The sequence below is a fragment of the Brachycentrus maculatus genome, unplaced genomic scaffold, assembly GCF_059751285.1.
Source record: "Brachycentrus maculatus isolate JH-2025_06_01 unplaced genomic scaffold, ASM5975128v1 h1tg000367l, whole genome shotgun sequence".
NCBI lineage: Eukaryota > Metazoa > Arthropoda > Insecta > Trichoptera > Brachycentridae > Brachycentrus > Brachycentrus maculatus.
In genome coordinates, this window is record NW_028281116.1 from 547,265 (window position 1) to 563,695 (window position 16,431).

Below are 16,431 nucleotides of genomic sequence, written 5' to 3' on the forward strand. Positions count from 1 at the left end.
TAATCAATAACATATTTACTCAATTTACATTAACACCAATAATACAATGGAACATTTTTCATTATTATGTAGTATTGGGCGTGAAGCATGCGATTCCCTAGACTACTCTATAGCGTAGTACTCCATCCGTCATCCACCACTGCACAACACACTTACACTAACAGGAAATGTCAAAGTATTTGTATGCTCGCTAATAGTGAAACTAACTGTATAAAATAAACAACCCCCAACTAAAGAACGTATTTTGCTAAAAAAACTCACAGACATCCCTCATCATCTGTGGAAATTGATAAAATAATATAAAATCACGGCTACATGCAACATCCATCATTCAATCAAGAAATTTGTCATTGCGAAAGCAATATCTATTATAATACAACTGGCGACATATACAAAATATCTAGAAACAAATACTACTGTTATGTGGTTAAATGTAATAAGTAGTCTATACATACTAACATTACTTACATAACAATGATTCAAAAGTTTCAGACCTCTATGCAGATAAAACAAAAAAGTTATTGTCATAATTTGATCAGTCAAAATGACAGCTTGGTACATAGTTCCATTAAGGTACTTTTGAAGTCAACAAAAAAGATAACAATTATGAGAAAATGATAATAAAACAATGTAAGCGGATACTATCTTTACAAATATTTCAATTAAATTTTGCAAGAATAGTTAGCGCAATGAAAAAAAGCATTGTTTTCCCTTTTTTTTCACCTATTCATAAGGTTCCAGTATTCCTTAAATCCTATTTTCACAAGATTCTTCTCATAGCTCCTAAAACATGTGTTTTTTTGTGTATTAATATTATGAAACCACAGATAACGAGAGTGCCTACGTGTAATTTTATAGCAGCGATTTATACTAGATAAATATTATGATGGGTTTATTTTAAATTAGTTTAAATAATTTTATACATCACTTATTGTACATGTTTGCTCATTACAATGATGGGGTAGAATAATATGTAGGTATATTTATAATTCTCCATGATGCCATATATTGTATAGCATGTTTCACATAATTTTGCATTCATCCTATATAACTGAAAAAGTACACTTGAGGCGCCATCAGTTCCACCATTACTATTTTTTATTTGCATGCTTCAAATTTGACCAGTTGAATATTGAATATTTTTTATTTGCTTGTACTCAAACACCAAGAGGGATATATCGTGACATATTAGATTTCTCAGGACAGACAAAGCACCTTATGAAGAAAAAAAAACTGTCCAACATAAATATGTAGTATTTTTTTTTACATAATAACCAGTTACAAAAATCAAAGCCATTTTTATCTGATACTAATAGAAAATTAATCCTGTCATAAAAATCATTGTTTATAGCAGTGATTATCTCCAAAACATTTAAAATTATCATTACATATTTGGTATTATGCTTCAGAAAAAAAAATATTATACTGGTAAAATTTTCAGATCTTACTACAATATTAAATGATCTGTTTTTTTTACATCAACACGTTTGTATTGATGGTATTGTTAGACAAGTGCAAACTTATGTGAAACGGTGTACATATTAAAGTAATTTTAAATACACGATAATAAATTATAAACCAAAATGAACTAAATAAGAGTATAACAAGAATATACATACATGTGTAAATACAAGTTACAGTGACTTGATGAATATTTATTTTAAACATTTATTAGATATATATTAGCTTAAAAACTACAGCTTAAAAGAAACGTTATACAAATTGATAAATACATATATTCGTCTTGTAAAGGAAAAATTTATTCATTTTATGAAGCATACAAACTTCAAGACTCGAATATAAGGAATGATACATACATTGATGTGATAACTATGTATGTAATTTATAAACAGGATTTTTTAACAGGCACAATCTTTTTAAGAAACCATGTATAGTTCTTTAAAGACTGACAATCATATACTTTTTTACTAAATTAATTATGTTCTAAAAAATGTTTTTTTTACATTTCTATTCATTCGTAACACAATTAAGAAAAATTATATTCAGAAGATTTTACTAAGTTTATAAGCAGACATTTCTTTTTAAACAGTTTGTCATAGAGTAAATGTTTACATTACAAATGCTGTCTAAGGTAAATATACATATGCCTAAATAATAATTCATTATACTTTTAAAATTTGCAACTGTTTAAATTGATGAATTAACACTTTGCCGTCTGGTAACACCCATTGGTGTCCCGCAAAAACAAAATCGGATAAATCCCCAAAAATCGAGATGCTAGACACTTTCCAATATCATGACAATATTCTCAACAATTCACGTAGATAGAAGGACAGGATTGAGAACTGATGAGAAATGACGACAAGATTAGTAAAACTTGAGGATTTACGATTTATTTATCTCCTAAAAACCTGTAAAAACCGCCAACGACAAGCAAATGATCTGAAAAAGTCCTACTGACACCAAACAGAAGAATCCCGATTAAATGTGCAGACGGCAAAGTGTTGATAAACAAATATTACATACACATATATGTACATAATTATGCATTTATCATAAAATGACTAAAAAGATATTTCAAATGAGATTCGATGCAGTATATTGTAATGTAGCTCAGAAACCCTGTTTAAAAAAATAACTTGAAAATACTAGTCATGTTGAGTTTAAATAAACATTTTAACGATTAATAAATGGTCCAGAAAGCAGCTTTCGTTACTAAAAATAGTCTGATATCAATAAAAACAATACAATTGTTGTTTTTTTTTATATCATTTTTGTAAATACTTATTGACTGCAACAATGATAACATAATACATACTAAAAATGGCATTTTTTCAGTTATGTATGTGATGAAAAATGCATGGCGGCCATAATGAAACAAATGCTAACAATATGTGACTTTTGCGGTTAAAAATACACATTTGTAATTACTGAACTTTATGCACTAATACCTGATCAAATGTCATTTTTGAATTATGTTATTGTTGCTGCAAATGACCGTTATGTAGAATAACACATATTTTTTAAATAAATCTTATCGTACTTGAGTACGGGTTACTTGACTTTAGTTTTGGTCGTTGAATTTTATAGAGGTGACTTTATTTTATTTTAATTAATCTAAAATTTGTGCTAGTAATAAATTACATCCATTTGCACAAAATTTTTCTGAGTATTCATTATTTGCCTTGATATTCAATGTTTCAAGATATATACATTTAATTGAATATCATATTTAACATATAAAACTGGAAATTGAATGTAAATAAATATAATGTACAGTAAAACCTTGTTTCTGCGTTCATTTTAATGTATTCCCGATTTTTTTAAATTGCTGAAAAATTGTTTATCCAATTCACCTTTATATAAATCAAAATAAATTTTACATAAAGGTTTTGTTTTCTTAAAAACACAAAAGCCAAACGGAATCTTAAATAAAGCAAAATATTAAATCAAATTCTTACTATAATTACAAATCACTACTGTAATTTTTCCATACGTTTTTAATTTACTCTCTTTCACAGTTTTATCAATATTACATTACATAAGTTTTTGTACGTTGTTAAAAACGTAAAAACAAGGTTTCACCACATAAATTATATTTTACCCATATTTTTTTCTGAAATATGCGTATTTTTATACTTGCAAAACTCATTTGAACTGTTACATAAATTAAGTATTATGTACTCAACTGTTTTATATTATATGCACTCGTAAACATAACACGCAATTATAGCCGTACACTAATCGCAAACACATGCCTATTGCCAAATAAGCAAGTATTTTAAAAATTATAAATTTAAATTTACACATACAAACATTATGTGCCTATGATGTCACTTTAATGAAGAGAACAATTGAAAATTTTGAATACTTATTATTTATTTTTTTTAAATAAACATTGATCGCCAAGATCAAAAATTCAAAATGAGGTGACCATTGCACTTGAAAGAGGGATGCAATATTTTATTTTAAGGGCTGTGTATTTGTTTTGTTCTTGTAGCCAACAATGGGAGTGATTTCATATATAATATATAACAAAATGAAGTAAGAACCTAAGACAGATTAAACGTAAGTAAATTGTTCAAAACATCAGTTCAAACTGTGAACTTGAGAAGTTCATTCTACATCTTTTAATATATTTTTTTTCTCCTGTAATTAAATAATTTATTAATGGACACCTGGCACCATCAATAAATTTTGACAACATGGTTTTGTGATTGACAGCTATTGAAACACGAAAGAGAAATGTCGATTTACAGTCAAATGATCATATAATCTTTTGATTTTATTTTCCAATAGTCTGCTGTTAAAACTATTCGATTAGGAATTTAATAGAATAGCGTTTTAAGAATAACACATTTGGGGTAGTGGCGCTAGATATTATTTTAAATAAATAAATCAAGAAATTAAGGTAATCTTTGATCAAAATTTACCTATTTTTTAGAAACTTACTTTAATAACCTCTGTGACAGTCAATTTGTCACATCAATGAGAAATATTCATGAAAACATCGACAATCTTATTGATTGTGCCATGAGTGCTTAAACCCAAAATAAATAACAATGTCTCTAATTTAATTATGGTTCATGAATAATTCATCATTGAGTGCAGACCTCGAAAAAGGAAGAAAAAAAAATCCACACTCCTTTTGCATATACTAAAAATGCAAGCTGTTACGATTTCATACTTGCAAACTTTGTCAAGAATTCCAAAAACTGAACAGACTAAGATCTAACAAGCAAATTGTAAATTTGATACAAAATAAAGATGAATAATTTAAGCAATGTACATTGTTTCTAGGATTTTCAAATTTATTTTCTCAAGAAATAAACGGCAAAAATAAAATAAGGAAAACTTTGAACATTTTAACATTCGTATATCGAAGGTTGAAGATATTATTTTACGAATATAGTTACTGCCTCAACACCGCGTTTCGTAAAGTCCACTCTTACCAATGTAGCGAACCCATTTAATAACATCGTGGTCGGAGTAGTTAAGTTTGGGCTCAAATACTTTCAAGTAACGGACCTGAAAAGAACAAAGATGGAAAAAATATTATAATAGTAATGTGTATTTTTTTACTAATCATTCGTAATTAATTGTTTTTTTATAAAGCATCTGATGGCAAATTTTTTTAAATATTTTATTAAAAAACGGATCGGTGCAAGTAGAGTGAGTGGCAATAAATTGGCAACATTTCTTTCACAAAAAATTTAAGACACATGTAAAATATTACTGAATATTTTGGATGTTGTAATTGGGTTATCAAATGCACACATTCGCCTCTGTAGTGTGATAATTTACGTAAAAATAAATATCAATGACTTTTCACTCTAATGTATTTTAATACTACCTGAAGTGCAAGATTGATCACCTTGCCTTCATATAAGTAATTATCAAGATAACACCGCATTAATATTATGCAGTGCCCTATATACCATTAGTTGCGGATGAGGGCTAGATAAAGAAGAAAAGGACTAAAATATTTATTAGTGACAAATATTTTTAAAAAATTCACGGGAATGTGAATAAAAAAGTTTAATCAAGTAAACCTTAAATCGGGGATTTTTTATGGATATTTGTCTAAATTGAAACTCACCTTGAATCCTGATGGTGCGAATGGCACTTCGAAGTTCATAGATATTGGCGGACGTGTCCATTTCTTTTTGGTATCAGTTTCCAGCAACTCTATCTCGGCAGAGAGCTGTGTTTCCTTCATGCCGGCCATACGCTTGATTCTACAAAATTGTTAACAAGTTAGCCTGCAACTCGGTTCTCAATTACACTTTGGCGACTGAATCTACGAATGACCAATAGTATATAAAGGCAAAAAATTAATACATTTTTGAAAAATTATTTCAAATGCAAAATAAAAAATTCGAGAGGTTAGAAAAGATCAAGAGCTGAATGAAGACAGTTTAGTTAAAGTCAAACATTGATATGTTGTATTAGGTAATTAAAATGTAACTTTATTTTAAAATCACTATAAAATATAGTGATTTTAAAACAAAGTTACATTTTGATTATAAAATGGAAAATCACAAAGTTAGTGCTTCAAATATAAATTATATTGATTGTATTAGGTTTTGTCTGAACTTGCCATTCCAAATAAATCCATCAAAAATCATCCATAAAATACTTTTCTTCAACGAGTCATCTCTCAATATTCACAGATTAATTATTCACCATTTTCCATCTTTTCAATACATTTTTCATGTTATAAAAATGAAGGCAATTCGTTGAGTAATACCATTTTCTATTCAAATCATTTAAAAATTTACGCATTCTGCAAGTGTTCAAAGAAAGAATATTCTCAAAATTAACCCTTTATAGCAATGTAAAAAACGCCTCGAATACTAAATAATAACATTGCCACTCTACCATAACAACAAACACTGCCAAGAATGTTCTATTGAAAAGAAGAAGAATAAATTTCATTAATTGATTCGGCGGTCACTTTGTGGTAAAATCTATCCATTTTGAATTAAAGTTTTACTTATTAAACACCACGATATTTGAAAATTATGTGGAATGCATCGAAACAAGTGTCACAATAGATTTGAAGAAAAAGTGATATTTAATAAGTAAAATTTAAATTAAAAAAAGAAGCAAAAAGCTTCTTCACCTCACTTATAGATGTCTCTAGAGAAAATTCTAGAGATTAAAGTACAATGTTTCGAAATTGGATCATATATATATAGAACTTCAAAGAATTTGAGTAGTGCGGTTGTCTTGTCAATCATAGGTAGAATTGGTGAATGTTCCATGTGTGTAAAGTGATCACTTAAACCAGCCTATGCAAGTTGCAAGCCTCGTAAATGCCCAGACTTCCATATTCTTCTACATCTATGTTGAGATGTCAAAAAATCAAAACTCGGAGCAAACTCACTTCCAGACGATGGCGTTCTCAGAGGCCTTGTACTTGGCTTTGCCCTTCAGGCAGATGAGCTGCACTCCCGAAGTGTTGAGGGGAGTGGGGATCTTCACCTCGATCTTCTGCCCCAGCAGCGACGGCTTGAAGTTGCTCTTCAGGACTACCTTCACCTCCATTTTGGTGCGTCCCACTTCGCGCACCAGTGGAATCACGCGGAACGGGAGCGATATGTCCTTTGTAGTACGGTATCTGCGGAAAAAAGGGCACAATATATCGCTCACTCCTTTCAAGAACTTCATAAATCAAAAAACTTGATTTTTCAGGAGAATGTTTTTAACCCTTATAGTGCTGAGCTTATTTTCACATATTTTGCATAAATTGCTAATTGCTTTTCATCATCACTACTTGACGAATTTGACATTTTGTAGGGAGAAATAAAAAACTTTTACTTAAAAAAAATACAAATATAAATGTTAAATTCAGAGCAAAATAATTTTAAATGGTTATTTATAAATATTTTTAACTTATTAAAAACATTATACATGCGCGCGCTAAGACACGTCCGTATAGGTCGATACCTAAATCAAATTGCGCAATAGTCGGTATTCCGACGCTCCGCACTTTATACGCATTAATAGAGAGTCCATCTATCGAAGGTTTGAACTCTAAGGGTTAAAGTTTAAAAATATTATACAATGTATTAAAAATAAATATCAAGCCACTTATTGAACTTTTTACTGTGCAACAGATCTTTTTCGGTAAAACCTGAAGGTTTTTTCTCCATTTGAAAAATATTTAGTATATTTAAAAAAAAATTGAACAATACATTTTCTTCAAAATGCAAAAACAACACTTTCTGCCTTGCAGCGGGTAAATATTAAGTTAAAAATTTGCCTCTTTTGCTGGGATATAGTACATTTTCTGGGCATTCTGAAAAGCTTAGCGTTCTCAACGGCTCACAGTGATAATTTATTAGAATAAAACACATTTTTTAAATATCTCTACAAACATGCTCTTGCAAACCTAATTGTACTGAAGTTTTTTTTTTCACAATTTTATAAATTTACACACTAACGATGGGAAAGGTATTTCTACCCGTTAGGTCGGTTGATGTTTAAGGACGGCAAGAGTATTTTTACCTTCTGCGCTAGCATCATTTCAAAGGCAGAATAGAAGGAATTATCCAATGTTTTTTTATGAATATTATATACCAATCTCTTTATTGAGGTCTTAACTATATCGCTCGCTCCTTTCAAGAACGTCATAAATCAAAAATCGACAATTTTCAGTTGTGCATGTTTTCGGAATGCCCAGAAAATGTACTATATCCCAGCAAAAGAGGCATATTTTTAACTTAATATTTACCCGCTACAGGGCAGAAAGTGCTGTTTTTGCATTTTGAAGAAAAGGTATTGTTTAATTATTTTTTTTAAATATACTTGATATTTTTCAAATGGAGAAAAAACCTTCAGGTTTTACTTAAAAAGATGTGTTGCAAAGTAAAAAGTTCAATAAGTGGCTTGATATTTATTTTTAATACATTGTATTATATTTTTAAACTTTAAAAACGTTATCCTGAAAAATCAAGTTTTTTGATTTATGACGTTCTTGAAAGGAGTGAGCAATATGTCATAATTATCAAATCCCGTCACCAGAGGACCGCAGGCGTAAAAAAATACCCATCCGAACTGTGTTAAGGCCCGATATTCGATAAGTCGCAACTTAATTTTCTTTAAATCCCGGTAACAATTTACATAATTGATCTCTTTATTAAAACAACATTTTTGCATTGAAAAAATATGTTTTTCTTCGAAATAATTATATGGTTTTGAAAAGAAAAAAGTTATTGGAAGGTAAGGATTTTTTTTTATTTCTAAAAAACAAAAAAAATATCCAAAATACATTCCTTGAAAAAATTGGGCATGGACACACGTGCAGCCCTGACCGCGGCTGAACGGATTCTGATTTGAATGCTTGAGACAAGCTTGAAATCTCAGCTTTAAATGAGAAAAATGCCAGATAAGATCAGACAACATTTGATGGTGTGCTTGCTAAATATTTTTTGTCGGTTAAACATTAAATGTTAAATAAATTTATAGAATACAGGGAACAGACAGTTGTCTCAATTCTAACAAATTAAACTCCAGCTATATTAAATTTAAGCAGCTTTTTTTGTCGTACCTCATTAGTTCAAACTCCCCATCGGGTGGTATAAAGGAAATGGAATGTTCCGTCTCGAATTTGCTCAGTTTTACGCACTGGTGGAACTGACAATCGTCGATGACCACCACTGGTTTTCCAGTACGAGCTGCATCATCCGTGTTCCCTGATATGCCTCCAGAAAACGTATCTAGACAGAAATAAATACATACTTAAAAGTTGTAATGAGGCAAAATTATCGAACTTTTGTTTGCGGGATTGTTGATATAAAGTGACGCGCAAATAAACAAATTCACACGTTTTATTAGGTATACTTCTCAATACGCATGTCGAAAGCAGTTCAAAATGTTTTATAATGAGTTGATTAAAACAAACATTTATTTAGATCATGGGTGGCCAACATTTTTAGTGGCCGGGCCAGATTTTAGAAATGAGACATCCTACCGGGCCGTAAAACAAAAAAGCAAAAAAAATATATATTTTTATATATATATATATATATATATATATATATATATATATATATATATATATATATATATATATATATATATATATATATATATATATATATATATATATATATATATATATATATATATATATATATATGTATATGTATATGTATATGTATATATACATATATGTGAACAAATTTATTAGTTACTTTATTAGGTGCTTTTCTAACATATTTGCATGTTTAGCCTCGTAATGCTGTTTAAAGTTATACTTTTTCAAGATAGAAACAGAATCATTGCATATCAAGCATGTTGGCTTTGTTTTAAATTCCACTTAAAATAGTCCATCTGTCTTAAAAGCTTCTCAGTTCTTCTGTTACTCTTCTCTTCTTTAGTCCAACGTCTTTACTACTTGACGCCATTATATGGGTCTTGAAATTGTCAGGATAGTGAAATACTCCCATATATGGGATATGATACGAACTCCGTACGATGGAATGTTTTTTTGGTGGTTTTGTGTACACTAAAGGAAATATGTGTGATTTGCTCCGCGAGCCACAAGTAGACACCCGGCGGGCCGCGGGTTGGCGGCCCTTGAATTAGATAGTCACAAATATCGATAATCACAATATTTGTGACTTTATTGTGAGTGAAAACACAAAGATAGGCAATAAGCTTTGTCAACTGTTGACTAATAGTAGAAAATTTCATTGAAACTGACACCATGATTATATGTTATTTAAAAACACACTTTAAACTAGGAGTACGGACCTTAAATAATATCAATTTAATGCCTTCTTTGGCACATTGATGTCGTAAAAAGTCACAATCTTGTGATCATTTTTAAAAAGTGCTATAATAAATGCACCATGAAAATCTCAATAAACATGTGTAATTGATAAAGAAAAAGAGTAAACAAAATTATATTAAAATGCGTAAATGAGATTACCCAGTTTATAACTTTTGACAGAACAAAATATGAAAGAAGTGGGTGAAAAATGAGAGGATAATTATTCTTACCAATTCCCTTTCCCTTTGCTTCCATCACAATTTTGTCATTGATCCCAAACTTGCATTCAGGCATGCCCGACAAGTAGGACTTCATGACCACCTTGCCGGCTACGTGAGCTGACAAAACTTGACCTGCCAACAAAAAATAATACATTATTTTTGACATCTCAACATAGATGAAGAAGAGTATGGAAGTCTGGGCATTTATAGGGCTTACGACCGTCTTATGCTGTTAAGTGATGTTATTCACTTTACACACATGTAACATTCTACCCATGATTGAAAACTACACTACTCAAATTCTTGAAACTTCTAGATATATTGATCAAACTCGAAACACAGTATCCGGGAGTTAACTAGAGACATTTACGGTGAGATGGGGAAAGTTTTTATTTAGTAGAAACTCTTTTATTTGTATGTGAGGTCTTGTTACTATGCAGTTTTGGCCGCCCTAGGCCCCAGACCATGTAGTAAGTACCAGCCACCCCTTTCTCAGAAAGTGATTTAGGAAAAATTTTGTCATACGATGCAGTGCAGTTTGACCCGCCATAATGTGCACGAGCCTGTAGAATATTTAGGTAATCTGAGTTATTTCTAGTTATCATCTGTGATAATCAATCAATGATCCCCGAAGGCCCCAAGCCCGGGCCTATGAGGCCTTAGGGTAAAATGCCACTGTATGCAACAGTAGGTACAGTATGGTGAAAAAAAATTAACAAAAACACAAAACACCGACCTTGCGGTGACATAAGCAGGTTGACATACTCCAACACGTCCAGGAAGAGTTCGTTCCTCCTGTACTTTATGCCCTCCCGTCGCCAGCCAATCTGGCCGGTGACCTGAGAGGTGATCTGCGCCTGCTCCTCCTTGGAGGCCGACTTGATGCCCTGCTGCGTGATGAACGTCTTCAGGACGCCCGTGTCCGAATTCTGCGGGTAGCCAAAGTCCAGAATCTCTGCAAGAACACCGCAAAAACATATTTTCATTGGAAAATCAACAAAATGTAAAACTTATACAATGACTCTAGATTTACCAGGATCAGATTATTTAGCATATTTTGTACTTGAATATAACTGAAAAATTGGTTTTAAAATTGTAAAGAAAATCAAAAATATTCCACGTTATTATGATTGTCAAGTCAAACATATCGTGGAACGCATGTGTTATTGTAATATTTTTTCATAAAAAATAGGATATTTAACGCAATTATTTCAGGCTTCAGATTGTAGAAATAATTCATTATTTTTCAATAACCTTGCATTTAGCAGGAAATGTATTTAGCATCTATCACAGTGAATCAAGAGTGTAGCGCGTGTTGGTTTTTTTAATTCAATTTTTGTCGCCTGTAAAATTGTCATTTTACAGTTTTTTTTTTGTTTCTCAATATCCCATAAAATATAAAGAATATAAGTAATGGAAAACTTCAAGGATATTTTTTTGTTTTGTAAAATCTATGAGGCAAAGAAAGTCAGCTAAATAAAATTACCATCCAAAAGCTCATAGATGAGCACAAAATTGTTCTTGATATTTTCCTCTGAGATTTTTCCAAAGTAGGACTGCATAACTTCAATGATCTTCAGAAGGAATTCAAACACCATGGCTGCGTTCACATTCTGTTTAGTGACGGCTGCAAGCCAAATATTGGCGCGCTGGAATTATAATAAAAAAAATCATACATAAATGGACTGCTTTGATTATTAATTTTTGGTATAACTATATAGAGAAATTACATGATATATAGGGGGTAAAAAATAACTCATAATCTAAACACGCATGAAATTTTGTTAAAAACATTTTTATGAATAACTCTAGGATTTCATATCAGAAGCATAACTGTGTTTGGGTTAGTTTAGGTTGGGTTAAAACCACATTCGCATCATAAATTTGTTTTACTTTTCATGAATGTCTTTTGCAAATACTTCGTGGCACATTTTATAAACTTTATAAAATAAAACTAGAACCTTGTTTTCAACCACTTTTTTAATGGGTACTTTTCTTCAACAGATAATCCCTGAAGGTTTGTGTCGAAACTGGTTGGAGAAAAATACCAATAAAAAAGTGGTTAAAAACAAGGTTCTACTTTTATTTTATAGTTGTTTTACTATTCTTTCTTCACTAATTTGATTCACATGCCCAACCTATCTAAACACACCTTTCTTAATTTAATTGATAATGCTTATTTCAGCCTTGCATTCTTTCCTTTGAACATCATCTACCATTCATACATCTATCATACATTTTTTTCAATAAAATAATTTAATAAATTATAATCTACATAATTTAAAAAATTGGATACTGTGTGGAACACAATATATTTTATGTCCTCTTCAACAAAGCTAGGAAATTATCAGCATTCTCTTATCTCAAATATGATTTTTATGTGTAAACGGACATAGTCAAATCACATTTCACATACTCTCTTGTACACTATATGATTAGAACTATAAATGGATACAATGTCATTAATTTTGTGACTGCAGAGATTACTATGTGCTAATTGATAAAATATGAAGCAAAAAAAATACATTATTGAGTAAAATTTATAAACATTTAATTAAATTAGGTTTGAAAAATATTATTAAACTCTATTTATTCCATAATATTCGGAGCACATACTGAAAAAGTTTATCATCGTTAAAAAGCTTTATAAAAATGTTACTTTTTAATTATTTTAATAAAGTTTTCTTATGCTGTAATAAAATTATTAAATTGAGCTTTTATTCAAGAGCATTGAGAAAAGAAGTGAATTTTAATAATCGCGGCGAGTGATTTCTTAGTAAAAGTGTCTTGTTTTTGAAGATCGTAATACAGAATGTCCGCCTGCATAATATAGTGGTTAAAGTAATTGGCCAGCATGTTGGAAGTCCTGGGTTTGATTCCCATGGGGGTCAAAATAAATATAAGTGATTTTCATTTTTCTATGTACATTCGCAATACCTTTTAGCGTTTAAAGGGTTGTATTATCAAGTACCTGCATTGATGTTAAATAAAATATAAAAATATTTAGCAGCGACATATTAGATTCTCACATGTAGTTTAAAATACATATAAACATATTATTTTTTTGACATCTCATCAAAGATGAAGAAGAATATGGAAGTCTGGGTATTTACGGGGCTAACGACCGTCATAGGCTGGTTTAAGTGATCACTTTACACACGTGTAACATTCACCATTCCACCCATTATTGACAAACACACTATTCAAATTCTTGGAAGTTCTATATATATGAACCAATTTAGAAACCTTGTTCTTGAATCGCTAGAACTTCACTAGAGACATCTATTGGTGAGATGTAAAGGCATCTTCTTCATCTTTGATGAGATGTCAAAAAATAATATGAAAATAACTCCTGTAATTGGAGAAAATCAAGATTTTGTGAACAAGTATTTGGACACACTCAAAATGTTGTACATATAAGTAGATTAAATATTGAGAGCCATAGTGTGACAGCTTAAATCTTGAACAAAATATGTCATGTAATTTTTTTTACACTATTGACAGTCCTTGCATACTCTACCCTGCACAGTGTAGAGTGTTCCCCAGTTGAACTTGCCTCATAGAATCATTACCTGTGATTCGGTCATTTCAAACTCATTTATATGTGTTCCGCACACATCCAACAGGACAAAGAAAAAACAACATTTATACGTGTCACGAAGACAAGTGTTAACATTGTATAGGTAGGTACCTTGATATGGAAGAACGACGTTCTTGCAATGTTGGTGACAGGCGAGCGCACTTGCTGTCGAGCGTGGATAACGTTGACTCTAAAGGCGTCCACCGCATTGCGCCCGATGTCGTCGCGATACACCCGCGATATGAGCACCTCGCCCTTGTGGTTATACACGAAGAGCCCGCCAATCATTGTAGACGAACTGTTATTCCTGAAAAAAGCAATGCAAATATACCAAATATATCTAAATGGTGAAAAACTAGAAAATGTTAAAATAAGGACAGAAGTGCACATTTTTTATGGCAGGTGTAACACAACTCCATACAAATGCCTCTATCCTGGAGCGACTCCACACAAGACTGTCGTCTTTCATAAAAAATAAAAAATGAAAATACTTGGGATATCAACTCAAAAGATGTCGACAATTATTGTAAATTATAAATAAATAAAAAATACACATCATCAGCCTAATCCGTAATTTTGTCCGCATCGGTGGCGTAATGGTTAACGTGTCTAGCCACTGTGCTGCAGGTCCCGGGTTTGATTCCCAGGGGAGGGGTGAAAATAAATATTTGTGATTTTGCACTATAATATTTATTTAATAATACCCTAAATTTATCCCAGAAATGCAGAAGTGATCACCCTGCCTTTATATAAGTAACGATGAAGGTAACACTACGTCAATACGATGCAGTGCCCTATGCACCATTGGTTGCAGATAAGGGATAGAATTTGTAATGTGTCTAACTCCATCCGGGCTTAATTTCCAGAGGAGTATAAAAACATTATATACCTAAAAATATTTTTACGCCCTTCTGGAACGGAAGCCAGGACGGAGTTACTTCTTCTTCTTTTTGATGGCTTTTCACCCTTCTTGGGTGTTATAGCCAGTGTCGAGTTATTCTTTATTTACACTTATTACATTTGACTTATAAGTGTTAGTATTCCCAGGACGGAGTTAGTAACTTTACGGATTAAGCCAAATATGCAAATCTGTACTGCCAACTTTACTCCAATTTTAGTGACGTTTTTGTACGAATATATACATACAGTGATCCCAATTGATGACAATATAGATTAAATTAAGCAACCATTATACATACTAACGGTCAATTATTATAAAACGAACCAATTGTCAAAATTGTTTCATGTTAATGCAGATTGACGTGAATGTCAAAATCATACAAACACAGCTTCTGACTCATGTTTTTATTAAAACTTAACTTGAACAATGTAAATTTACGAAACATAACAATTATTAGCCAAGACGGAGTATAAATAGAAGCAAAGCACAATTTTTATATTGATTGTCCGATACCGCCGGAAACTTGAAGGTACAGTATTGACCAAGTCAAGCAATCGACGTTTCTTATTTTTTTTATGTAACCATATGTATAATAAGAAACAAAATAATCATACCTTCGTTGCCAAACAAGGTTAACTAATTAAATAAGATCCCATGTAATTAACAACACCATTTATTCGCTTAGAAATCCTTGCCAAGAAATCGCGTACACCGCCCCCGATACAAGTGTATGTCGCTTTTTTGTCACATTCACATTCACAAATCACAGATTCATTCGATAAATATTCGTATGTTGGTCAAACCGATTAGCCTCCTTGCAAACGAGCGTTTTCCGCTGTCATATTCGGCAGGCGTTTTCATCTTTTGGAATTCGGAATTCATGAATCCTATAACACTACATAGTCGTCGTTTTTCTAAACTGAAAATATTTCTTGTTACGAATATTCATAAAGGATTCATAATTATATTGAGAATTCTAAAAAAATTCTTGGCAGAAAATATCGACCGGGAACGTCCATTTGTAAAAAGGTAAAAATTAAATAATAAATGGTGCATTCTAAAACATAAGATATCATTTTTCAGATTTTCAAAGTAAATACGTTAGGTACGACAAAGCACCGTTTTATAAATGGTGCAATAAGGGCATCGTTTAAAATTTTCAGTATAAATAATACCTGACATTGGACATTAAAAAAAGATGGTCTTTAAAAAAAATGGCACATCATAAAACACCATGAAAAAAATTATATCGAGGGACGGCTTGAACGCACACTAGATGTTAAATTATACAAGTTCAGTGCTGGGTATAAAATTCGGACTCGAATTCAAAATTTGAACATTATTGAATTTCCTAATTCGTAATTTTTAAATATTTTTATTTATTTATGTTATTTAAGTTTGGTATTGAATTTGCGTTAAATTGATCTTTTTTACTCTGCACTACGCTTTCGCTCATATTCAATCAAATCAAACGATTATTTCAACT

The 16,431-nt window shown here is 31.1% G+C and overlaps 1 protein-coding gene across 1 annotated transcript; it reads right to left on the reverse strand.

Moving 5' to 3' along the window:
- Positions 1-1,954: 1,954 nt before the first annotated feature.
- AP-2mu (adaptor protein complex 2, mu subunit) lies at positions 1,955-15,710 on the reverse strand. The gene is made up of 9 exons (XM_088269868.1): positions 15,560-15,710; positions 14,156-14,351; positions 11,951-12,113; positions 11,201-11,419; positions 10,474-10,596; positions 9,017-9,185; positions 6,851-7,084; positions 5,561-5,699; positions 1,955-4,989 (listed from the first exon to the last, which is right to left on the reverse strand). The coding sequence occupies exons 2-9, from the start codon at positions 14,330-14,332 to the stop codon at positions 4,882-4,884; spliced, it is 1,332 nt and encodes a 443-aa protein (XP_088125994.1). The 5' UTR covers positions 14,333-14,351; positions 15,560-15,710; the 3' UTR covers positions 1,955-4,881.
- Between the last annotated feature and the right edge of the window lie 721 nt (positions 15,711-16,431).

Bases quoted from the DNA above. Each gene is read 5' to 3' on its own strand.
- AP-2mu (XM_088269868.1), bottom strand. From the start codon at position 14,332: ATGATTGGCGGGCTCTTCGTGTATAACCACAAGGGCGAGGTGCTCATA. The intron at 12,114-14,155 runs GTACCTACCTAT...TTATAATTCCAG, and splicing joins CGTCGTTCTTCCATATCAAG to CGCGCCAATATTTGGCTTGC. The intron at 9,186-10,473 runs GTAAGAATAATT...ATTTCTGTCTAG, and splicing joins AGCAAAGGGAAAGGGAATTG to ATACGTTTTCTGGAGGCATA.